We start from the raw sequence: 26,312 nt of genomic DNA, 5'->3' as shown, positions 1-26,312 counted from the left end.
AAGTGGGGAGAAACCAGAAGCGTCGCAGCAAGACCAGCTGGAAAAATAGCAGGCTCTGATGAGCTCCACAAAAATCCAGCTGGACAAACCGCTGTCGGGGGGTCTTCGGACCGGAACCATCCTGTAGGGACGGTGAAGAAGGAGAGGTGCCTTGGATGACCAAGAGGAACCGGCAAGTTCCTTGAAAGGTCGGAGGCTGCTCTTTGAACTGGTGGCGGGGGTGGCAGCCATTGAAAAATGACTGCTCTGAAGCTGGGGCAACCGGACTAAGTTTTTTGTGCAGGAGCGGAATCTGAACCAAAGCCCAAGAAAGAAAATTTCACAACTGGATTTAAAATTGGATTTGGAGAAACAAAAAATAATATAAGAAAAAGAAACCTGAGGGAAAATACTTTTTATGTGGATTAAAAATATTTTTGACAGCTTCGATACTTAGTTGCTCTGAGAATATTGTGGATTTGAGAGAGACATCTGCAGGTGGAAAGAGAGAACTGCAATCTTGGTTGGAAGGTAGAAGAGAAAATAACAGCTGTGACCTTGACTAATAAAAGATAAATTCAGAAACTATGAGAACTTTTAGGGAGTATTTGTTTTTCTGCTTAGTTTCGATTTTTACCGGTTGTGGAAGATAATAAAGTTTTAATTTGGAGTGGATTGAATAAATATTCCAATTGGATACTATTTGGAATTAAAAAAAGACTATATGGACTTTAAAATTTTAATTAAATATAAATCAAAAGTCTTAACAATTTTTTAAAATTGACAATATGGAATCTTGGATGTGTGAGGAATTAATTGAGATGTTTAAAAACATATGTGAATAACTAAAGGGTAATAAAAAGTCAGAAATTTTGCTGGAACAGACAGAACAGGAAAAAGGGAGCATGAATGAGGAGCAAGAAATAATATTGACGGAAAAAGAATTGAATGCAAAAAGCAGTTAGATAAGAGTGGATGGGGGGAATATCTCCCCCAAAAAGAATCAATCAAAGGGAAAAGAAGGAAAGAGTGGAAAGAGATTAGGAGAAAGCTTGGGGAGAATTACTTGAGTAATATATCTAAAAGTGAGAAAAAGGATTCAGGAGAAAAGATATAATAAATAGAAGAAGAAAAAGAAGAAGTTAAAAGAATGGGATAAAAGGAGAAAATTATTAAGAAGTGGAATTTTGGAGAGACCAAGAGAAAATGGTTAAAGAGAGGAAGAATAGTGGAAAGGAGGTAGGGAAATAAGCTATATATTAGTAGATTTAAGGGAACTGTAGTAATATTATTAATTGTGGGTCAAATAAGTTAAAGGGTTTTAATGTAAGAAGTGAATATAATGATGTATATTGCTTATATCAAAACAGAATAGCAGATCAAATATGAAATGGCAATGGAGTTTAATTATGAAGACAAATTAAATTAAGAGACAAAATTTAAATGTTAAAAAGTGGGATGGGATTTGAAATATATATACTGTAAATGAAGAAGTAAGATAATTGATGTTATTGTAAGAAATTAGGAATTAAAGAGCAGATAGTGATACTGTTTATGTATTATGTGTTAAGAAGAGATTAAGATAAGATAAAGAAATATGGCTGAAATTGGAAATATGTAAAATGTACTTGGGGGGAGAGATGAAATAACAAGATATGGTGAAAAATGATGAATTTGTGATAAAGAATTATATAAAAGGGATGAATTTGGAAAAAGCAGGAAGAGAATAGATTATAAAAATTAAGATGTATAAGATGTGACCCGGTCAACACTCTGTTCATAAAATATGTATGATGAAAGAACATTTTTAATAAAACTTGTTTACCAAAAAAAAAAAAAAAAGGAAATCTATATGTGGGCTAGTAGAAAAGGAAGAGTGTGTGGCGTGTATGTATATGTATGTTTGAGGCCACATAATTGAGGCCTTTTGTTGACTGATTATTACTTTCACTAAACATGTATATTGTATAGCTTTTTATAATAACTACATTAATTCTTCATTTTAAAGTTTTAAAAAGAACAGCCAAGAGAAAACAGACTATTTCAGATGAGTTTAAAAAGAAAAAGAAAAAAAAATTAAGAAATCTCCAGTGAAGATAAGCATTTCTCATCAAAGTAAATGTGATGAGATTTGAATGAACGGCATGATATTCTGGGTTATCAGGCTCTTGTGATAAATGTTTTGAGGATAAATTTATGCAATTTTTGCAAAATATGATGAATCTTATTTTAATGGTGGAAAGATGCTCGACACTTAGATGATTTAGAAAGATGCAAATTTAGCATTAATACCTAAAGATTTGACCAGTATAATTATTGAATTATTTTAAATTATTCACAATGATTCTAGTTGTTAGATTGTAAATAATGTTACAAGAACTTATTCATGAAGATAGTATGGGTTTTTATCTAAAATAGTTAATAGTTATTCTACAACATAGAATTGTGCTAGAAATTTTAGAATATTTTGAACACCTTAATTGTATGCAAAGAAAACATTGAACAATCTGAATTAGACTTTCTATTCAAACTTTTGGAAGAATGAATTCTGTAGAGAATTTATAAAATGGATAAAATAAATTATATCTCACAGTAGATATAAAAAATCCCTAGTGATCTTAAATAGAATAGAATAATTAGAATAATTTTATTTCTATACCGCCCTTCTCCCGTTGTGACCTCACAACAGAGAACCCATCGCTTCTAAATGAAACAAGAGCCTGAAGATGACAGGGTTGTGAGCCTGTCCAAACGTTGCTATAAGAAAAACTTTTAAAGTCACTGGTAGGATTTTAGCTGAGGTTTTAAAGACCTTGCAGAGTGCTCTATAAGGATTTTTAGAAGATTTTAAGCTGGGATTTTAACCAGAATTTTAAATATTTTAACCAACTTATTTACAATGACGCGGGAAAACACCCGAGATTTTAATTTTTTTGCATATGCACACCCGTGAAAACTTAAGAAGACATATATATATATTTGTGTTATTAAAATTAATATTATGTCCTGTTGTATTTATGTGTTGAACTAATGATGATGTGTGTTCTTGCTTTTGTATTGAGTTTTTGTGTTCCTCGATGCGCACACTCATTCTTCTGTTGGTCTGTCCAATGTATGTTGATGGGCAGGAAGCACACGGGATTTCGTATATGCCTTGATCTTCTAATTCTGTTTTGTCCTTAGGGTTTCTCAGAATGGACGATATCTTTCTATCTGTGCAAAATATGGTTTTGATGTGTCTATGCAGTACTTTGCTAATTTTATCTGTTGTTCCCCTTATATAGGGCAAGATGGCTTTCCCATTGTTTTGTTCCTCTTGTTGTTTTTTCTTCTGTCTAGGTGTTGCATGTTGGATCATACTGATGATTTTATTTCTACAGAACCCATTTGATGTCAGTACATTAGTTAGTGTATATAATTCTGTTTGTAAATGTGCTTCATCAGCCAGACGTTTAGTTCTTGTGGTTAATGTTTTGGCAACAGAGTTTATTTGTGCTGGATGGTGGTGTGATTTGGCGTTGAGATAGCGGTTCGTATGTGTCTTCTTTTGATAGATGGTATGTCCTAAGGTGCCATCAGATTTTTTATAAATTAATACATCGAGGAAAGGTAACTGGTTTTCTGATTCTATCTCCATGGTGAACTTTATTTTGGGATGGAGGCTGTTCAAATATATTTTCTAGTTTATCTCTTCCATGTGGCCAGATCACAAAAGTGTCATCAACATATCTGAGCCATAATTTTGGTTTGTTAACAGTTTTTTCTAAAGCATTGGATTCGAAATCTTCCATGAAAAGATTAGCGATGACCGGTGATAATGGTGATCCCATTAGTGCGCCTTCTACTTGTTTATATCTCTGTCCTTTGTGTATGAAATATGTGTTGGATAAACAATGTCATCTCGAAAAAAAAATCATTCATTTCTTACTTTGAAAGCTGCAGCTCTTATGCAATTGCTGGCACACTGAAAAATGTTACCTTGCTACTTAAAGGAAGTATCCACAATTTAAGGCAGTTAATAAGCAATTTATAAGTTGGTAACAGATGATGAATCATTGCCTGACTTTTAGCTACATTTGGCCTGTTATATGCCAGCACCTAGAGGGTAGGTTTAGCACAAATGTTTATAAAACTCTTGGTTGATTTCTTCTTTTTTTTCTAGTTTGACACAACTTGTATCGCTTTGTTCGTATGTGTCATTGGAAAAACTAAATATAAGCAACAACTGCTTACTAGGTAAGTTTACAAGATAAATGGGGAAAAATATTTCCAGTTTCCAATGCCGCATTATAAACCGTATGTGAGTTTGATTACTAACATATATATCAAAAAAGGCTCATTCCATTATATATAAAGTTCAGTTTTACAGCCAGATTCATATGTTGTTCATTTTTTAACATTGAGCATTCCTATTAAGTTTAACCACGGCGGTTTACTTTACTGGTAGTCCTTAACTTATGACCAGTTGTTTAATGGTCATTTGAAGTTAAGGCTGTGGAAAGAGTGCTTTATGGCCTGTAAAGCACTTCCAGCCATCGTAAAATATTGTGGTGTTCCCACATTACCACTTCTTGAGCATTTGACAACTGGCTTGCATTTATGAGCAGCTGCAGCATTTTGCAGTCGTGATCATGATTTGTGATTTTTTTTTTATGGTTCTGACAAAGACACCGATTCAAGAGAATGGATTTGTTTAATGACTTACAGCCACATGATTTCTTAACCATCACCATAAAAACAGTAAAAAAAAAATTGGGAAAAAGTCAGGGCTGGTCATGTGGGTGCCTCAACTTATGACCACAATGACTTACAGCCAAAAGCCTGGGTCCAGTTGTGGTTTTAAGTCAAAGACTACCTGTATTCTATAATGTCTAATACTTATAGTTAAGAGGATTTGAGCCAAGGTTTTAATCCTTTTAAACTCTATATTTACTAATAGTCCTTGTATATTGTGAATTATAATTATGTAAATGAAATTTAATATTGTTTAAGAATATTTTAAAAGTGGAAGAAAGTATTCTGATTATTCCACAATTCGTTCTTCACCCCATAATCATCTTAAAATATATGTTTCCAGATATATTTTATCTTAAAATATTAAAAATACAAGACCATTCCTTGTATTTCTAAGTTTAATTATCCATTCTGGTGTAGATTAATCTTTTTTTGGTTATATAAATTTCAAACTTGATAAATGACATGTGTCAGTTGAGGAAACAGTCCAAGGGGGCAACATTCAGTATTTCAAAGATAAATTTTGTATTCAAAGCATTTATGTACAATTAGGATTCTAACAGATTTTTTAAAGGAGACTATATAATGGAATGTTAAATTTGAAACAGAAAATATACCCAAATTAGGATCTAGAACCCTCCAATGTCATTTATTGCTTTTTGAATTTGACCAAAATGGTTTCAATGATTGCAGTGTTATTAGAATGGAGTACTGTACACTAAATTAAAATTTAGGGATTTCATTTCTTCATTCATCTTTCATTCATTTTTCATTCATCTTTCATTCATCTTTAAAGACGCTTAAAAGAGTGTTCCTAGACATAAAGATTTCATTGTATTCAATATTTGATAGTTATTTGCTATGATCCCTGTTAATATGGGGGGGGGAGTGCGGGAAGATCCCTTGCAGGCAGTGGTGGGATTCAATTTTTTTAACAACAGGTTCTGTGGGCGTGGCTTAGTTGGGGGTGTGGCTTGGCAATCATGTGACTGTGTAGGCGTGGCTAGCTGGTCATGTGACCGGGTGGGCGTGGGTATGTGCATAGGGACTACTCAGAGGGCTGAAAAAAAGTCATTTCTGACTAGGCCTCGCACTTTTGACCAGTCCTCACACTTATGACCATCCTCACATTTATGCCCGTGAAGCTTTCTTAACAACCATGTCACTCATTTCACAACTGCTTCTCTTCACCATGGTGACAAGATAGGGCAAAAACGTAAAATGTGAGGACAGTCGTAAGTTCGAGGACTGGTCAAAAGTGCGAGGACCAGTCAGAAATAACTTTTTCAGCCCTCTGAGTAGTCCATATGCATAAAAGGATACAGCAATAGAGAGGGATGAAGGAAGGGAAGAGAAATTAGAGTAGGAGGGAGGGTAAGAGAGGGAGGAAGAGAGGAGGAGAAGGAGAAAGGAAGAGGAAGTAGGGAGGAGAAGAAGAGGGGGAGGAAGAGAAAGTAAGAAGGAAAGAAAAGAGAGAGGCGGTAGGTTTGAGGAGAAAGATTGCTGTACAATAAAAAAGATGAAAGGGAAGAAAGCCAACCCCAAACAAATATAAAGATATTAAGATAAAAGAATGAATTGTTAAACTTTAAAGAATAAAAGAGAACATATATGAATAAATAACAATAATTAGAAACACACATACAAACATACAATATATTTTCTTAGAATAGAGTATTTGGCCGGTTCACAAATTTAAACAGTGTTTAGTCATTTCAATTAAATTTACAATTTCTATATTTCCTTTTTGCCATATTTATTCCTCATCTATTTTTGTAAAAAACCAATATTACCCTTCTTCCTCATCTCTAATCTTAATCAAATTCAGTTTTTCCCTTCTATTCTATATTATACCCCTTCCCATTGTCATCTATTTTTATATCCATCCTCACATTGGTTAATTATGTAATATTAATTGTTTAATATAAATTCAACATTTTAATATAAATCAATTAGTTATATAACTATCTTTTTTGTATATTAATAAATATGAACATGAATATTCCAATTATTTCCATGCAATCCAATTTCTTACAAATCAATTAATTATATTTACCAATAATAATAAACCAAATAATTTCCCCCATATATTCCTCCAAACCACAACTTAACCATTTCTGCTTTCAAAATATACAATTAATAGTATCTCAATTATTACAATTCCCTAGTTAAATAGAGCTTTTTTTCTTTTGTGTTTTAAAATCTTGAACTCTCCTCTTTTTCCCTAAATTTCCCATTGTTTGCACCTACCTTTTTTGGTGAGGAAAAAGAAAAGAAATCGGCCTGCCTAATTATCCAACCTTGCAGCAACAGCAAAACAGTTTCAGTTTCGTTTTTCAGGATAGCTAGGGGGGAAAAAAATGCTCCAGCAAGCAGCAGAGCCCTGAGCAAAACAGCTGAGACAAATCAGCTGAGACTTGGGAGCCGATCTAAGCAAGGGCTAATTAGCCTATGCTGAAGCTCCGTGGGCCAATAAAATTACAAAAAAACACCGAACCATTTGTTAAATTGCTGGCTCGCCTGCCCTTCACCCACCACTATTTATTGGCAATAAATAGTGGTGCGGAGGGGTGGGGCAAGCCAGCAATTTAACAAATGGTTCGGCTGCACCACTGGCTATAGGGCGGCCCTTTGAAGCCCCGCGGCAAGAATTTGAACAGTTTTTTTTCCTCTAGCCATCAGGTGGGACTCCGGAGGCAGCAATAGATTGGGAGTGGGGGGGTAAGTGAACAGCCGCAATCCAACAGAGCAGAGAGTGAGGGTGAGTGAAGGCGTGGAAGCTGCTTTCTCCATCCTGCTCTCTTGCGTCTGGAGCCGGTGGGGAACCACGTGGCAGCCCACGTGGATCCCAGGCAGCGGAACTCAGGCTAGGGAAGGGGTGGGCAATTGTGGCTCTTTTACAACCTGTGGCCTTCAACTCCCAGAATTCCTGAGGCAGCCAAGCTGTCTCAAGAATTCTGGAAGTTGAAGTCCACAGGTTGTAAAAGAGCCACAATTGCCTACCCCTGGCTACGGTAGGCTGGCGCCGCGCAGGTGGGAGGCGGGGCGGGGCGAGTGGCGGGCGAGCCAGCAATTTAACAAACGATTCAGTGTGCTGCGGGGCCAATAAATTACAAAAAAACACCAAACCGTTTGTTAAATTGCTGGCTCGCTCGCCCCATTTATTGGCAATAAATAGTAGTGCGGAGGGGCAGGGCAAGGGGCAGGGCGAGCCACCAATTTAACAAAGGGTTCGGCCGAACCCCCTAGAAGCCCCAGAATCCCACCACTGCTTGCAGGGATCCTTGCAGGGTCGTGCTGAGGATTTTGTGCAATTCCTGCATGATAAAGTCGCTCGGATTCAGGATGGCTTGGACTCCGATTGGATGAGTCCAGGGGAGGAGACGAGGGTAGGTCTTGAGAATGTTATCTGGGAGGAGTTTGTTCCTGTGGCTCCCGAGGTTGTGGACAGGGTACTGGGTAAGATTAGTGCCGCCATGTGTTTATTGGACCCGTGTCCCTCCTGCTTGGTACTGGCCTCCCGGGAGGTTACACGAGGCTGGCTCCAGGGAATTATAAGTGCGTCTCAGAGTGAGGGTGCCTTTCCTGCCGCCTTGAAAGAGGCAGTAGTAAGGCCCCTCCTCAAGAAGCCCACCCTGGACCCGGCTGAATTAGCCAACTACCGTCTGGTCTCCAACCTTCGTTTTGTGGCGAAGGTTGTTGAGAGCATGGTGGCACGACAGCTTGATACCGCCCATGGTATCATGCTGCAGCGGTTGAGGGGGTTAGGAATGGGGGCACCATTCTGCAGTGGTTCTCCTCCTTCCTCTCTGACCGCTCGCAGTTTGTGTTGGCAGGGGGGCAGAGGTCGACCTCGAGGCGCCTCACATGGGGAGTGCCACAAGGGTCGGTCCTCTCGCCCCTTCTGTTCAACATTTATGTGAAGCCGCTGGGTGAGATCATCCGTGGCTTTGGGGTGAAGTGTCATCTGTACGCTGATGATACTCAGCTGTACATCTCCACCCCAGACCACCCCAACGATGCCCTTGATGTGATGTCTTGCTGCCTGGAGGCCGTGCGGGTCTGGATGGGGAGGAACAGGCTCAGACTCAACCCTTCCAAGACTGAGTGGCTGTGGCTTCCAGTGTCCCGATATAGTCAGCAGGCGCCATCGCTGACTATTGGGGGTGAATCTTTGCCCCACACTGCACTGCACTGCACTGGCTCCCAGTGGTCTTCTGGGTGTGATTCAAGGTGTTGGTCACCACCTTTAAAGCGCTCCATGGCATAGGACCCGGGTACCTTCGAGACCGACTTCTGCCACCAATAGCCTCCCACTGGCCAGTTCGCTCCCACAGAGAGGGTCTCCTCAGGGTGCCATCGGCCAAGTTATGTCAGCTGGCGACACCCAGGGGGAGGGCCTTCTCTGTGGGAGCCCCAGCCCTGTGGAATGAACTGCCCCCGGAAGTGCGTAAGATCTCTGGCCTCCGGGCACTCAAGACCCTGTTGTTCCACCAGGCCGGGCTATCAACATAATAATTTTAAATTGGGTGTTTTAAATTTCTGGGGTTTTAAATTGAGCCGAATTATTTAATAATTTTAAATAATTTTAATTGATGTTTGTCTTGTGCTTTTAATAGGCTGTACACCACCCTGAGTCCTTCGGGAGAAGGGCGGTATAGAAATAAAATTATTCTTATTCTTATATTTGTTTTGTCCTTAACAAATGCAGACCTGAAGACTCTCATTCAATGCCTTCATGGCTGTGATAGCCTGAGGGAGCTATCCCTACTTGGAAATCCTCTTCTTCAAGAAGACAGCTGGAGGTAAATAGATAAGAGAAACTGGGTATGAGACATGTGTACAAAAAGGTGGATAGCTTTGTAATATAACATTTAATAATATTATTATTGATACATTAATAGAACAATATTGGTTTAGTTCATCTATATTAATATTCCAATAATGGATTATATTATAAGATAAACATTGAGAAAATCTTTTCATCTTCCCCAATATTTTCACTTGTTGGATGTTTTATAGGAGTAGGTTTGATCGTGGTTTTCAAACTTTTTCAAGTCCTGGAACGGTACCTGTTGGTTAAAAGATAATAATTCTTGGAATTTTGATCCCCAAAATGGCAGCCATTATTCTTTTTCACAGGAGAATAAGCCCTGCCTTTTTCCCCAATACCTTAGAAAAATTTCTTTGGATGCCTCTTACTGTGTTTGAATAAACTTTTTTTTCATCTTTAATCATTCATAAAATCCCATCAAATTCTCCTTGAACTTTAAGATTCCACAAAACAGTTTAAATAACAGGGAAATGGTAAGAAGAAGATAAGAGTAAAAGCATGATGATTTTATGTAGCCTTTTTCTGGAGAGGTTTAGGGTAAAACATGAATTTAAGGTAAAAATATAAGAATCTGTTACCAGTTATGATTAGTTACAGTAATTATCACAAACCAAGCTAGTCCTGTAGTCTGGAAGAAATATCAGTTGCACTTACTTTTAACTGAAATGAGCATTCCTTAATGACAAATCAGCAATGTTTAGTGACCATTTTTTCTTATTGATTTCAGTGTGAATGAGTTCATCCTGTTTCAGCACTCTATCACTGGCAGGATAAAATAGTTCTGAAGTATTAATGAGAGCAGATTAATTCACATTATTCTTATAACTATAATTTACAATTACTGGAGATAGTTTAGAAATACCAACATGTGCAAATGTCAGAAAAGGCAAGGGCTTTGTTTTACATTTGTTTTGTTTGTTAGCTAACTATATTAAATACTTAATGGTAGATTACATGGAATTATTTACATTTCCCTCTTTAGAAACTACATCTGCTTATTATCATCAGAATTCATACTTGTGTTGTTTTGCTTCCATACTAATCATATTTTATTCTTTTCTGTTAATAAGAAAGTTGGAACAACTTATGTTTGATCTGTGCTTTGATTAGGAGGATATTTTAAACAAATTAAATTCAAATTATATTAAATATGTATAACAAATTTTACTTTCGATTGGATTTCTATACATTCATTTTGTTTTGTTTCCTAAGCTTTTAAAATTATCCCATTTTAATCGTATTTTCCATATTCTATTCATTGATTTATTCATAGTTGTTAAATTTTCTTTTCAGTTAAACTTAATGTACATCTAAGTTTTGTAAATACACTCATAATAGTTTCACACTCCTATATTTAAATTTACTTTAGCTCAGTCTGATCTGATAGCTGTTCAACATAATCTTGGATTTGAATAAGTATACATTTGTCTTTTTCAACATCTCATATTTATTTTCTTCCTTTGTACTTTTTTTTGAGGGGGGGGAGGCAGGGGGAGGATTCTATGCTAATTGTAGAAGGTAGAAAGTTAGAAGTAGAAATCAACTCATTTTGAGTTTTTAAAGGCTTAGAACTTCCATTTCTGTTTTGCTACAACAGTACCTTCTTTTGTATTGATTCTGTCTAGTTCAGTACTAACTAATAAGATTGAAACAAATTGTCAGATGATTAGGAGCCTTAAGTACTCTACAAATTGTATTTAAATGGAAGCATTAGTAATCATAGATAGAATCTATTCTTAATAATTTGCCCTGTATTCAGTTCCTGTTTATTTTCATTTTCATTTCTCAAATAATTTAAAGTTCTGGGGGGTTTTTTTTGGCAGCTGGATTGGTCTTCTGCCATTTTCCTCATTTAGCTTTACAGTTTGTTTATACCTATGCTTCCAAACTTTTTGGATTATTTTCCCATTGTCTCTTTTCCCCATTGAGCTTGGCTGACATAGTTTTCTATTTTTCTAAAGCTATTTTTCTAAACCTAGTCATTTTAACTGTGCATATGTGCTTAGGAATTTCATTATTGATTGCAAAGTTAGAAAATATTAAATAAAGCTTGAAAGCCTTTAAACCATGGGATCAAAAATCCTTCTACATTAAATACTGCTAATTTCTTACAAGTAACAAAAGAGAAATAGAGGGATTTTTAAAAATTGGTACATTGTTCTTAATTTGATGTATTCTTAATTGGTGTATAATTGCTATTCCACCTAAGTTCAGTTTAAAATAACTCTTGAAATTCCAGAGTCATCAAGATCCTCCTACACTGCTTGGCCATCTGAGCTTTCGTGATCAGAGAAAGATTAATTTATCTAATGGGATACTATAAAGTATGGATTTGTTGAATTCAGCATTGACAATAACTGCAAGCAATATGTTTGAATGAACTTTACATAACCCCCTGATACCAACAAAGGAATTACTTATAAAAGTTCCCAATTGGTTTCTTACTTTCATGTCCAGCCAGTGATAACACTGAAGAAACAGAAGTACTGAGAAATCACTTTTTGGAAATTAAACCCTAAGATCTGTTTGAGCATTCCTAGGGGAAATATGTTTCATTGCAGTAATGATTAATAGAACCTCTTAAGTGACAGAATATTCACCAGGAAGTTTTCACTAAATGAAATATTGATTCAGCCCTCACTAGCAGAAACCCAGCTGGAAAAACTAGATCTAAGATCCCATGGCTCTAAGAAACCATGGTTTCCAACATTAATCAACTTGATATGGCACCTTTTGAATATCTCATTATTCAACATTGTCTCCAATATCTCCAGACAGCATATTCACAGTTATTCATTTAACGTTACCATCTGACATGTATGCACTTGTGAAAAGGAAATTCAGATTTTAGATTTTTTTTGTTCTGATATAAATTGTAATTATGATTCTAATGATATATATTGAAAAAAGGAATATGAGTCAGCCAAAATTTGAATCCATCATGTTAACTTTATATTTGCTTGTTTTTCTATTCAAATATCTGGAATTCTTGGCCAGATTTTATCTAAATTTTCTTTGATAATTGATTGTAAAATTTGGCATAAGAGTCTATTCAAGCTAGCCTGGGGGTAAAAAGGGTTTAGTTCAAGAAAATATTCCAAATCCTATAAGTCCTTTTCATGAAATATATTGGACTGAATTGCAATTTTTTCCTTTTCCTTTTTCTGGATGGCATTTTGCTATTGATGCTGTGAGGAAGGTTGTTTTTACTTAATCCTTACAGAATCATCATTGGAAATAGTTCTATAGACCATCAAATACAACTCACTTTGTATCATCTGTAGGAACCCTATGTAAAATATTATATCCTCAACAAATGTCTAACAAACATCTGTTTGAACATATCCATGAATGGGAGTCCACCATCTCCTTAGTTAATTAGTTCCATTATTAAACTGTTTTTGCTATGAGGAAAATCTTCAACTGTTTTCCTTTAACTTTAGACATTATCCCATTTCCTGCAATGTGAGATGATAGAGAACATATTGTATCTCTTCAGTTACCTGATATACAAAAATCTCATAAATAAACAAGGGTTTATTTAATAATTGGACTAGCTCCAACATCAAGGTGCCAGTTTCAGCTGGAGAAGCAAGCATTTACAGCAGTATTTAACCCCTTGTGCTTTTCCTCTTGAAATGCCAAATTCTGTATGGTTAAGATGTTGCTGCCTTTGTGTTTTGAGGTTTTAGTCATGGATTTTCTATGTAACATGCTTCCTAAAGCTAATTTATGCTAAAGTTATGGTTTCTATGTCATTTTAAAGATGCTCCTTACTCAAAAATTTGCCCACTTTGAAAATACTTAATGATGAAACTGTAAATTGTGGTGCAGAAAAGGTTTATGAAAAAACCTCGAAGTCAGAAACATTTGCAGCATTTTGTCAAGCTCAGATTCAAGAAATGGTATCACTCCACAAAAAAGCTACAACTAGAGTGTAAGTATTTACAATTAATTTCAAGAAATTAATTTTCAAGTTTTTTGTTCCTTGATGCTTATTATTGATTTAACAATATATACATTGGAATAACAATATGGTAGAAAAGTGATGAAAGTCTATTTTAAATTTTCATTGATTATTAATGGTTTTTGACACCTTTTAGAAATCTGATCAGATGGAAATACCCTTCACATGAAATAAGATTACATGAAGTAATCTTTCTTCATTTCTACTGTTTTATGTGCACTAATCCATTAGAATTAATTACAGATACTTAGGAATTAAAGATTCCTAATGAAGTCTTGTGCAAACTGAACTGCACAAAACCAGAAGACTCCTAGATATTAGAAAATAAATAGAATAGGGTTGTAATTTTTTGCTAGTATCTGGTAGTCATCTGGATTTTTTGGATCTAGTAACCCTACTTAAGGAGCTTAATTAGTGCTAAATCTGTATAGGACAAAAGTAATATATGAAATGAAAATAGTATGATATTATATTACATTTCAAGAATATTGAAATATGTGCAACTACTATATCTTGCATATTATATCGTAGGTATGAAATACCTTTGTGTTCAATTATGTAAGTGTAACTGTACTATGTCTATATAGGGCACCCATGGGCAAATGTACAAACTGAATGGAAACAGAAGTGGGATAATTGTTGAAAAATCCATAAAGTAACCCATAAAGTAGTTACTTAAAACATTTCAGTCATCTTGTAATATCATCATTCTGCATAAGAATACTCATAGTTATAGATGGCAGAAGCAATGGTTGTGAGGGTCAGGAGGAAGAGCTGCTAGCAAGACAACGGTCAGATAAAGGGAGCCCGAGCCTCAGGAAAGAATGTAATATGAATAAGCATCCCAAACAAGCCCCTCCTTAGTTCACAAAAAGATAAATGGAGAGGGAGGACAAACTTATTTCATTACTAAAGTTTACAATGAAAATAGTACTGACTTACTTAGCATTGGTTCCTATTCTGCTGTATCTTGAAGAGCTTACAGTAGTAGATTTGAATTTCAATAAAGGAGGTATTGTTTTCTGTGGCAGTTTGGTAATAAGAAGCTACCTATGTTATTTAAATTTATTGTAGTATTTTTCTTGAGATCATGTCTGTGATATGTCATATAAGAACTGCTATGTTTTATAGTAGAATATGTGTGTTAAATGCAAATCATTGTTGTAAATACAGTAGTGGCCAAAATTGTGGAAACCTTTTGGGAAAAGTATTTTTGAGGTTTGATGGCTAATAACACCACTTTTTTGAGGTGGGGAGTTTCAAGATAATCACATTCTACTGCTGGAATGGCCTTGGAATAGCCCAGACCTTAACCCAATTGAAAATCTATGGATTTTCTACTAAAGAAACTTGTTAGTCAGAAGTGACCCAGCAATAAAACCCAGTTAATAGAAACAATCATTCAATCTTGGTTTCACATTATTACAGCTGCAGAACTAAAAGACTTGGTTCACTCCATGGAAAGACATTGTAATTCATGCTAAAGGTTACCCAACTAAGTATTAACTTAATTCAAATAGACAAGCATCTGACACATGATATCCCAGACTTAACTATTATTGATAAGAAAGACAAAGACCTGCAAATAGAAGTAGAATGACTATGACAAAAGAAAGCAATGATAATACCGATAGTAATAAATGCCTTGGATACAATCCCAAAATATCTGGAGCATTCCTGAACACCATCGGCACTGACAAAATCACCACCAGTCAATTGCAAAAGGAGCTTTACCTGAAACAGCTGTGACAATACTTTTAACACCACCAAACAACATCTGCCTATCCCAGGTCTTTCGGAAAGATTCAATAGGTGGATAAAATGTTAAATCCAGTATAAACATCTCGCTGATTATGCAACAACAATATTAATAATTGCCTTCCATAGGGCGCAATGGGATTTTTTTTCCTCTAAAAAGAGTCCATAAGATTGTAGCCTTAATATTATATTCCTAAAGAACAATATGAAACCTCACAAACATTTTGGCTATTTGACATTTCATTAAATAAAAGATCCTATAGATACAACCTGAAGTAAGTAAGCTGGCACATATAATCATAGCCATGTTTACTAAGTTGTTTTTTATAACAGAGATGTATAGCTAAATTTGGATGTTCCATCCTGATTTCACATAAAGTGAGCTTGCTCTTGTTTAAGAATTATATGCTTTTTAAAATTATTCAGATCTAATAAAGGTCTGTCAGTTAATCTTCCAACACCTACTTGAAAACAGCTATGCAAAAATGTACTTCTGTTTCAGTGTTTTGACTTTCAACAGGCCTTGTATAGAGGATTGGAAATAAAAGACCCTAATGGAAGCTGAAACCCTTTTAAAAAGTCACAGTTTAAACAGGTGAAAATAACATTAAAAGCTTATAAAAGGAATTGAAACTGAAGAAATATAAACATTAAAACTCTTTATGAAGTTTAAAGGCTTTTTACAAGAAAGAAGGAGCAATAGGAATATTAGCAGATACATCCAGTTATATAGAATTACATAATATTACTGTATTGTTTATTTGTGATGGCTTTTATTGTTGGTAGAGATATAACACACATATGCTCCCTCTGTGTGTATGTCTCTCTCTCTTTCAACAAAATTTTCTTCTCTGCAAAGCATTCTGCTCAGAAGACAATTATTTGTTCTCTCTTAAGTTGGAGAACATAATATAGTAGATAGTATTTAAGTTGTTCATGCTTTCCTGCTAAATGAAGATATGCTGATTTGTTTGAAATAAAACAATTATCTAATTCACACAAAAATATATAACTTTTAAATATTATACAATATAATTGTTAATGTTTTATTTAAAAATTAAATAATATTTAGTGCTGAATTTTATATCAGATCACATTAATCTTGACTGGACATTAGTGGCACCTAGGAGGGATATAAGAAAAAGAATGTCCAACATCAGCACCATTGTAGCATCTCAATGCTTTTTTTCCTATATGTGTTGTTATAGCCCACAGATGCCTCAAAGTTGGCAGAGTTTTCAATGAAGAGATACAATGCCACTTTTAGCAGATTGATCCCAAAAGCAAGTTCTTTTCTAGATATTGTCAAAGACTTATTTGCTGGCCCACCAAAAACAGCAACTAATCTGGCTTGTCCAGGATATACTGTAAGACTTTATCAGTAAAGCTCTCTAGGGTGATATATATTTCACCAACGTTGTATTTTAAGATATATTGATTTTTTATTATTATTATTTTAAGATATATTTAGAAAAACTGTTAGTTAATATATATGTAATGCATTTTCATGTTATTAATCTTATAAACCATTTTGGGAGAGCAGTATGCCTGAAATAAATAATAATAGATATGTTTTAACTATTCCTTTTCCAGAGATAAATTTTCTGAAGACTCTGTACAGCTCCAATGTTGGTATTTTAAAAAGCTGATGAAACTTAGTATTGAACATCGCTATGCACATGAGTATGGAGTTCTAAACATTACAAAGACAGAAGAACCAAAAAATCAGGCAGATCGTTTGACTCAAGACTTCATAGAGAAAAATAGCTTCTTTACCTCGGGTGTAAAAGAAAATAAGCAGGACTTGTTGAATATGCCTGAAAGATGGATCACTTCTGGCCATACTCATGCTGAGCTTATTAACTCCTTCATGACAGTTCCAGAAACAGATGAAAATCAAGTATACATACAAAAGAATACTCAATATACTACAAATGACAGTGAGGAAAGCAATGCATTAATCAGTCCTAAGAGAAACAAATTCAACAGGCAAATTACAACCATTGAAAGAGGAAATTACCTTCAACATTTTGACAATTCACAAAAGTAAGATCAAAGGGTCAAACTTTTTAATGGAAATATAACTGTATCTCTGTGTAATCTTAAAGCAGACAGCGTCATCCCTAAGTACATATACTGTACATCTACTTTGACAGCACATCAGTAATAATAGAAACATTTGAGCAGCACACCATCAGCAAGAAAAAATCAACTACCATGTTGCCTTCTATTTCTACTCTTTCTCTATTCTGTATAAACATAATTATACTAATTGTACTAAGAATATATCCATAAACATTAGGCTATGCAGTGCATTGCAAATTATTCCTTTGTAAAGCTTATTAGCATAAACAAATCACCTGTCCTTGAAACATTTAGGAAGCTGAATCTCTTGATGTATAGCAGGCTGGGGAATTCTGGGAGTTGAAGTCCACATGCCTTAAACTTGCCAAGGTTGAGAAACATAGATGTATAGGACTGTTCCAAAGGCTATTCCTAGCATAACCACGTAGCTTTTCTGGTGCTCCCAATGGAAGAGAAGTTTATACATGCATACACAAAAACCTAAAGAGTCTCTAAGATCATTTTTCTCTGTTTTTTCTTCTGTTTCGTTCTTCTATCTCAATACTACTTCCTTCTGTCCCTAAGTATTCTAGCAAACAGAATAGTCTCTAATCAACTGCTTTCTCATTCATTTTGCCCTAGATTCTTATACATTTGACATCTGAATGAAATTAACTTTATAAGTGACTGAAATATTATTTTGAATTGTTGAGACATTTTCTAAAATGAAATATGAAATAAATATAATTAATGAAACTGAGCAATATTCAGGAATTTTACCCGCGCAACACATTCCAACTCCAACCTCCACAGTATACTGTATTATAGGACAGTAGATTTATAATTGATTCAGTGACCTATTTTCATATAACTGCCAGATAATGAATTTATCAATTTTAAAGTACTGTCTTCTATACTGTTGGCTACAAGGATGGCAAGAAAAACAAAAGTTTTTCTCAGTATTTTCTCTTTATTTTCTGTTTCTCAGTATTTCTCTGTAGTGTTATTACCTCTTGTTTATTTGGTATTTTATTTAAAACATTTTTGCAAATATATACATATCCTTCTTAGATGAGCTATCTATGGTGAATTTGTGCTAATGTTATCAATTTTCATAAAGCATTTTTTTGGAGAAGGTTTAAGTAACATAATATGAGTACTGTTGTATGCTGCTATTAGTCATTCTTCTGCTCCTCAGCCTGAAGGGCTTTCCCTGTCTCTGTGACTGCCCTCTTTGTTGCATTCCTGGTAACGCCTATACCAAAATGGTGAGCTGTGTGGTTTCACTGTATCCGTTATCTTCCTAAAGTTGCTGGTGATATAAAACTACAGAAATTAAGCTAGTTGATTGGTGAAATAACATTTCTGACAAAGATAATTCATGGGTATTAATTTAGAAGTTTTCAGGATAGTGTGGGATGGGTTGGCAAGGCTATAATCTATAATTTGATAGTTGTGGAAAAACTATTAATACATTTTTGTATGTTTTCTTTTGCTCTATGTGGTAGTTTATAACAGAAAAATTGTACAGCAATTGTAAAATGTTTTGGATATATTTTGACAACACCTTTTAAATTATGTGACAATTTCTCAAGATTTATTAAGAAAAGGGTCCAATTTATTATTGCTGATGTATGCAAATTGCTTTATGTTAAATCTGAATTTAGGTCCATTTATGTCAGTAATATCTATACTGATTAACAGCAATACTCCGAAATTTTCAAATGAAATTTTTTCTCATCCATCTAGGAAGGCCAAGGTTTTAATGGGAGTCAGCATGCATGAAACACTACCAATAATCTTTCACATCTTTATTTATTTATTTTAATTGAACATTCTGTAGATGAATAAATCTTTTCAAATGAGGATCGGAAGAAATGGATACACTTAGCCAAGATTTGAAGCTCACTTACTTAGTTGTTCAGGCATGTTTCAGGCATGACTTCCAATCAGATAATGTAACTTTTTCATACTTGAATTCAGTATCGCACAAGTGCTTCTGGAATGTAAGGTTTGTTTCCATAATTAAATATTTGAACCTGACTGCACATTAAAAACTAATCTGATTGTTATAATATCTAAGGCTTTCTGATAGTTCTTATGAGTGAACATTGCATACAAAATAGTTCTACCAAAATAGAGAACTAATTTTGAGAAAAATATATACCAGTCTACTTTTTTTTTCCCTAGTACATAAACCTATTTCGCCAATAGCGAAAATACTCCAGGGCTAAAAATCAAGGAAGATGTTTAAATTTTAAAATGCAATCTGTTATCAGCCATAAAGGAGACAAACTCTTATTTAATTCAGATCAAACAAATCCTCCCGATCAGTGAAAAAGTGGTACTTTGCTGTCTCCTGGTCTAAGCTTATATACCCCTGAAGATCACCCCTGGATTCTACTTCATAGGTAACACACAAAATATTCTGGTACATTTTTTTAACAGGAATTCTTGAAAATATTTTCTAGTTGGCCACTCAACTCATCTGGGATGAATAGGGCACAGATCTGCAGTCAGAGATGTCCTAACCTTTAAACCTTATGAACTGCTTTCACTTGCTTTCTTGCCTTATAGTTTACTGCTGAACAAAGAAAACCTTTGGTGTAGTGGTTAAGGCATCAGAATAGAAAGCATAAGTTTTAGTCCTATCTTAGATACAAAAGTCAGCTAGGTGAGTTTGTTATTTCTCTCATCCCTAGGAGGATGGCGAGAGGAAACCATTTCCAAAAAATGTTGTCATGTAAACTGCAGGATCTAGTTAACATTGACTTGGAGGCACAGAAGAAAATGATCAGATCAGAGACCCTGAGTTGCATTTGAATACCTTGTTGCATTTTATGCTGCTGTAAACTGTGAAATGTAAAGATTGGCCTTTTCAGGATTTTTCAGGTTCAGTAAGTACATTCTATACATGTTCTTATTGATATTGAAGCAGCAGGTTACTACAAATGCTATTTACTGAGTGATGCAAAGTATATGCTCAGCTTCTGCATTTGGAACAGAAATGAGCTTCAGGCCAATAGTGAGAGAAATGTACTTTTTTCTGATACTAGTATTAAAAACAAATCATCCTATGTATTAATTTTTCCTGGATTTCTATGACTGAACAAGCTGCAAAAAATGTCCTATCAACTCAGGTTGATTCCTGGCGGCTGCGCAGGTAAAGGCTGCCATTTGAATCTTTCCCAAATAATAATTGTCATTCTTCCACAGATATTACAATATTTTCTTCACTCCACCCATCCATCTTATTCGATATCTTCACTTCTTTTCTACTAGAATAGTATTTCTAGTCTTGTCATTCATTTACATCAGATGAATGTTTCCTTGTTGCCTCAAGGGAGCAGTTGGTCTTTCAAGATCAATTGATTAATTCTTCTTGCAATTCATAGTATCCATAACAACCGTCTCCATATCTATAATTCAGAGTCATCTGTCTTACCTCTCTGATTCTTTCACACCTGGACATTTCCACTGGAAAAAAAAATAATGCTTTGAATAGTCTGATTGTTATTTTCATAGAAATTATCTACATTTCTTCTTCTCCATATAATTGTTTTCCTGATTACCTCACTGATATACTTCCATTTTTATTTGCTCTTGAGCCAACTATCCAAACTAACCTTCATTACTTTGATTGTGAGATCATTAAGCATGCTGGTTGCCATTACCTTGCTTTTAATATTAACACTAGTTAACACTAAAACTACCAGTTCTAATGACAGTTAGAATTGGAAATTATTGTTCAAATACTAATAATTTCTGGTTCTGATTTGAATTCTGATTCTAAGTGTCCTATCTTCCAATTCTGACATTTCATATTTGCTGTTAAATAAATTTAACAGATATGAAGATTAATTCTCTAATATTAAAGCTTCCTTGCATTCAATAGTCTTCTCTCTCATGATAGAGATGATTTTTTCACCACAAAGTGTACATGGGGAAAAGACTAAATTGGGCTTTTTTCCAGGGCTCAACTTGTCCTTGGTTTCCAGTAAAGGCGCATTTATATTTGTTAGATCTAATCTTCTTTATTTGGTCCATAAATAGTATCCCACGCTAAAAAAAACCCAGCAGTATACAGTACAATTATTGGCACAGCCTATATGTTTAAAGTAATGTTTTTTTTAATTTTATTTATAGCTCAGCAGCCATAATTATCCAGTCATGTTGGCGAGGTTATAGAGTTCGTAAAGAGATCAATTTTTATACAAGGCTACATCTGGCAGCAACTGTAATCCAGTCTGCTTGGCGGAGCTACTGCCTCAGAAGAAAGATTGTCAGCTGTGGAAAAAATAATAATCATTTTTTGGATAGGCATAAAGCTGCTACTATACTTCAGGTTAGTGAGCTAAGGTTGGTAACACGTGCCCTCTCACCTCCTTTTTGAGAACTCAGCTAAATGGATTTAAAGGTACTTTTTCAAAGAAATAGAAATTAGCTGTTGAATTCATGCAAACTGAAATATAAAGTTGCATTTACCTTAAATCATTCTGGAAAGTCCTCTTGAACTTTCAGGAAAGAAACTTACTGAAAGACCACAGTCCGCTTGTGGTCTTTCAGTAATACAAGTAATTGGCTTGTATAACTCAAGTCTCTTTTGAGTGATTCTTTATGGGTTACTTGAGCATAAGAGCAAGCATCACTCACAGTGATATGCACAAACCAGAATCTTGAGTCATTTTGCTAATGTTAATCTTTAAAGTGTACAATCTCTTCTTTTATCATTGTTGCAACAGACCGCAAATTATCTTACCTAATCATACAATATAAATCCATTATTATATATAACCAAACCTCATTGGTTATTTGAAGGAGCAATTCTAACTGGCAAAGCCAATTCTGTCAGTGACAAGAACAGCAGAATTACAAATTCAGTGTTTCATTTTTAATTTAATTTAATTTCCCAATCTATTGGGTTTGAAATATTCTCAAATGTAGCCTCTCAGAGCTTTACACTAGAAAGCAAATGATTAAATTGTGTGTACATATCTCGGGGGGAGTCATTAAAAATAAATATTTGCAGAAATGTTTAAATGTATTGGACGTTTTAAAACATTTTATTGGGAAGTTTATTTGAAAAGTATTGAAAAGTGGCAGAAATTATTTAACTGTATTTAAAAAAGTAATAAAATTAATGCATACATTTATGGGATGTTTACTGTAAATCATTATTCCAGATTTCACCTCCTCATTGGCTTTGTTGTATTTTATTTTTCAGTGGAATGAATACACATATACACACACTCACACACACATTTTTCTGCACTTATTGTAAGTCCTGAAGGAATTGTCAAATAATTAATTAGTTGACCTTAGTTTGTAGTTGAAGGAGTTTAGGATTCCATTCTGCTTGCTTGAATCAAACCTCCAGAGTGTTCTGAGCTCTAGGCATATGCTGATATTTAATTTGTCTTCTAGTTTTAAGTGTCACATAAAGTTCAAAAAACAGATCATTGAGCTATTGCTAGGCAAAAAAAAAAAAGAGTCTAAAATGTTTTATCTTTCTAATGGGATAACGTAGAGAATCTGGATGTGGACTTGATCTATGGCTTCATATAGCATGCTTTACATTTTTCTTTAGGCACTTTGGAAAGGGTTCCGTTTGAGAAAGAAACTAGCCAGTGCTTTGGCAGCTGTTAAAACTGATGAAGTTGAGGATGACTATAAAGAAATTAATGTGGACGAATTTGTGTTTAATGAAGTAAGTAGGTAATGGGATACAACTTTTGATTATAAGTCCTTTAGTTAGCAAATGTTTAAAAATGTTGTATTTTTTGTGCCAAGAAAGCAACTTAAAAGTTGATAAAACCAAACAAGGAGTTGAGTTGTTGTTGTTCCTGGGTTTTGTTCTGGTTGTTCTGGTTGTTATTTTGATCTTCTGGCTGTCTTTATTAGGGGGGGGAAAAGAAATTAGGAAAAGATTGGGGAAAAAAGGAAAACAGTAACAACATGGAAGCCTTTCTCCCAGCATGAGAAAGATTATAAACCTGACCCAAATTCAGTTGCAGATAAGAGAGTGAGAAGTCTTTAGGGAAAAGACTTTGGCTCAGAGAGATCATCTGAGTGCCCAGAATAACTTTTCAAGGGTTACCTTGTCATTAGAACTAACCAATAAACTAGGTTAGCAAAATGACATTCTCTGAGGCTGACCTCTGATTACTTTACAGACACTTTCATGTGATTAGCAATTATTCAAAAGTGGCTTGCCAGAATATTTTTCAACTTCCCCAACCAGTCAAGAGCCCTAGAATTCTCTGATTATGGCCCATTCAATATTAAGTACACCTAAATCTGCTTAATTTATGAACTCGATCACCACTAGCACTACCATCTGATGTCAAGTAGTGGTGTTAATTTCGTTCTGCATCTTTTATACTTTTATTATTAATTAGGCTACTGGCTAAAGAATATTCCTATCTAGAGGATCTTTTCACCTAAACTGTGGACAAATTTATTCTTTTCTGAAATTGCCAGGAGCCCTTTCCATACAATGAGTATCTATGTGGAAATCCTGGGCAGATGGAAAAATTTAAGTTACTATACTATGCTGTTTCAGCACCACCACTTTCAATAATTTTTTTAAGTCTTGCTGTACTTTGTCAGAGTGCCCTAAACATTCTGGTTTATAGGTTTCTGATTTGAGTGACTGATTTGGGAGGCATTGCTTGACTGGATGTGTTTGCTTCTATGCTTTGATAATAGTTGCTCAGCTTTTATGTTGTAAACAAACATTATTACAAACATATTACTTGTCTCCAGTGTGCCTTCTTTTGAGATTACAATTTCAAAGGTATAGCAAAGGTAATAGATGGAACTGTAACTTATTATGTACTTCTTTGGTTTTAACTGAAAATGGAGAAAAGAAGAAAGTATATGTACTTCAGGGAACACAATTGGAATTATTTTAATGTAAATAGTCTCAAAAGTCAATCATTGTGATATTTCACAGCTGTAATTTTCAACTTATAAATTTTGAAAGCAAATTTTAATTTCAAAAAGTAACAGTTGCCTCAGGAAACAAATACTAAAACCTGATTTTTTTCTTGGCCATGGGGCCACAATGATTTGAGTTTCTGTTCAGAGAAAGGTAGAAAGGTGGGCCTCTATTTGCCTAGGAATATCTGTTCAATATTAATTGAGACTGTGTATCTTGTTTTGTTTTGTTCTTTGTTTTAATATATGCCTTCCACAATTGCAGTGTTCAAGTTTGGCAGCTGTGTACATTCTTGAGACAAACTAACTAACTAATTAATTAATTCTCCATAATTCCATAAGAATCCTGTACTTTCGGTTTTCCTGTGTAATTCTAACTTTCACAAAATTCAATTGTGCAATTTTACATAAAAACACCTATAACATGCAGGAGATAATTTTCTGAGTTAAATCCAGTCCCTGGCAATATCTGGAGCTAAATATGAATGAAAAATAATTTAGAACCTATCTCTATTAGTGTTACTATTAATCAACAGTAAGTTTTTAAGTATATCATTAATCCAAAACTATTCCTTATCGCTCCTTATTGTTTGGCTGCATGATGGGTGACAATTCTAATATATGATCCAGGAATACTGGAAAACTCATGCAACATAGTTAAAATGTTACTTTATTGAAGTTATCAAAATGACTTTATATTGTCCTTGCATTCACTGCCTTTTTTTTTAACCAGGCTGTCATTGAGAAAGAATGGCCAGCCTTGGATTCCAACTGCTTCCTTTCACAAACAGTGCTTTGCTCAGACCAGTTGCCCTCGCCAAAGGTAACATGTCATGGAAACTTTATTCATCTTTGGCCTTTGTTCATTCCTTTAGAAACGTGCTACACTTGGTATGATTAATACCACAATTTATTGACTGAAGAAACATAATTACTTTTAGAAGTCTGTAACTTCCTCCTCATCCCCAGATATAATTTTTCATGTAGCTTTTCTTTGATTTGCTTAATTTTCCCCCCTTTATTTTGGATTTCTTTCAACACTTTACTTCACAGTAGCAAAACAAAAAATGATATGTCTCAGCTGCACATTTGGCAGTGGATTAAAAATGGCTAGTTGACAAAGTACTTTTAAAAAAGACTGAAGTATACATTATATAGCAACAGCTGAAGGTTTTCAGAATATCTAAAAATCGTTGAACTGTAATATTTGTTAGTTACTTGATAAACTGAAGTGTAAACATTCATTATATTTTCTAAAGTGTATCTTAATTATATGTGTAGTGTATTCCTTCCAGTAGTAAGAGAATGATCATAAGATGCAGAGAGTAGTGCTTCATATCCATTAATTTTCCTCTTATGAAAGTAGTTAAGATTTGCATCCTTTTCTAAACCCATGCCCTTGAGTGAATTCATTGATTTTAAGTGTGACCCCTATCCCAGTAAATGTACCATAAGCTGGAATGAAAAAATACTGCAAATATGTTTAAAAATTAAATTCATGATCTAGCAGCAGTGTAAACTGAGGTTTAAATCTGCTCACACCATAGGTATATTGAGAAAATTTAGTGCATTCCAGTTTATGGTAAAATGACTGGATCCTGTTAAAGTCTGTGGCTGTGATCCAACAAAAGAGACTATGGGTATAGGAGAATGTTCCACAATGCCGGATGTTTCTTTGAAGTTTTCAGTTGGGCTGCTTCTACTGCTACAGAGGCCATTGTTTCATTAAAAATTTAAAATGCATCCTGTCTTTGCAAGATGCAGCTGTTATAAAAACCTCAAGCCTCTGACTTCACAGGGTTCTCTCTACACATAACTTACTTTATGTCAGGTCCTAAGAGAATAGTAAACAAAAGCATCCTATTCTTATTCCATGCACTTTAGTGTACTTACTTGCCTTGTCTTCCATGTACATTATGCAATGTCTTGCAAATCTTGTGAAAACTTTATTCAACAGTGCTACATATTCCTAAAAGTATAATTTATAGGTGAAGAAATATTCCATACAAACCAAAAAATTATATAGCAGGCTGCATT

General features: G+C 34.6%; 1 protein-coding gene across 5 annotated transcripts in view; it reads left to right on the top strand.

Annotated features, from left to right (window-relative positions):
- Positions 1-26,312, top strand: part of LRRIQ1 (leucine rich repeats and IQ motif containing 1) — a 107,355-nt gene that overhangs the window by 31,661 nt on the left and 49,382 nt on the right. For all 5 annotated transcript variants that reach the window (XM_060694640.2, XM_034402877.3, XM_060694639.2 and 2 more), the window contains exons 13-19: positions 4,142-4,215; positions 9,425-9,518; positions 13,314-13,484; positions 16,866-17,318; positions 21,483-21,681; positions 22,924-23,043; positions 25,009-25,098. In XM_060694640.2, coding sequence (XP_060550623.2) covers positions 4,142-4,215; positions 9,425-9,518; positions 13,314-13,484; positions 16,866-17,318; positions 21,483-21,681; positions 22,924-23,043; positions 25,009-25,098 — 1,201 coding nt within the window. The remainder of the gene's footprint in view (positions 1-4,141; positions 4,216-9,424; positions 9,519-13,313; positions 13,485-16,865; positions 17,319-21,482; positions 21,682-22,923; positions 23,044-25,008; positions 25,099-26,312) is intronic.

The sequence above is a fragment of the Pantherophis guttatus genome, chromosome 7 (assembly GCF_059756535.1).
Source record: "Pantherophis guttatus breed Tessera chromosome 7, ASM5975653v1, whole genome shotgun sequence".
NCBI lineage: Eukaryota > Metazoa > Chordata > Lepidosauria > Squamata > Colubridae > Pantherophis > Pantherophis guttatus.
The sequence above is the reverse complement of the archived record's forward strand: the minus strand, read 5'-3'. Positions and strand labels throughout refer to the sequence as shown.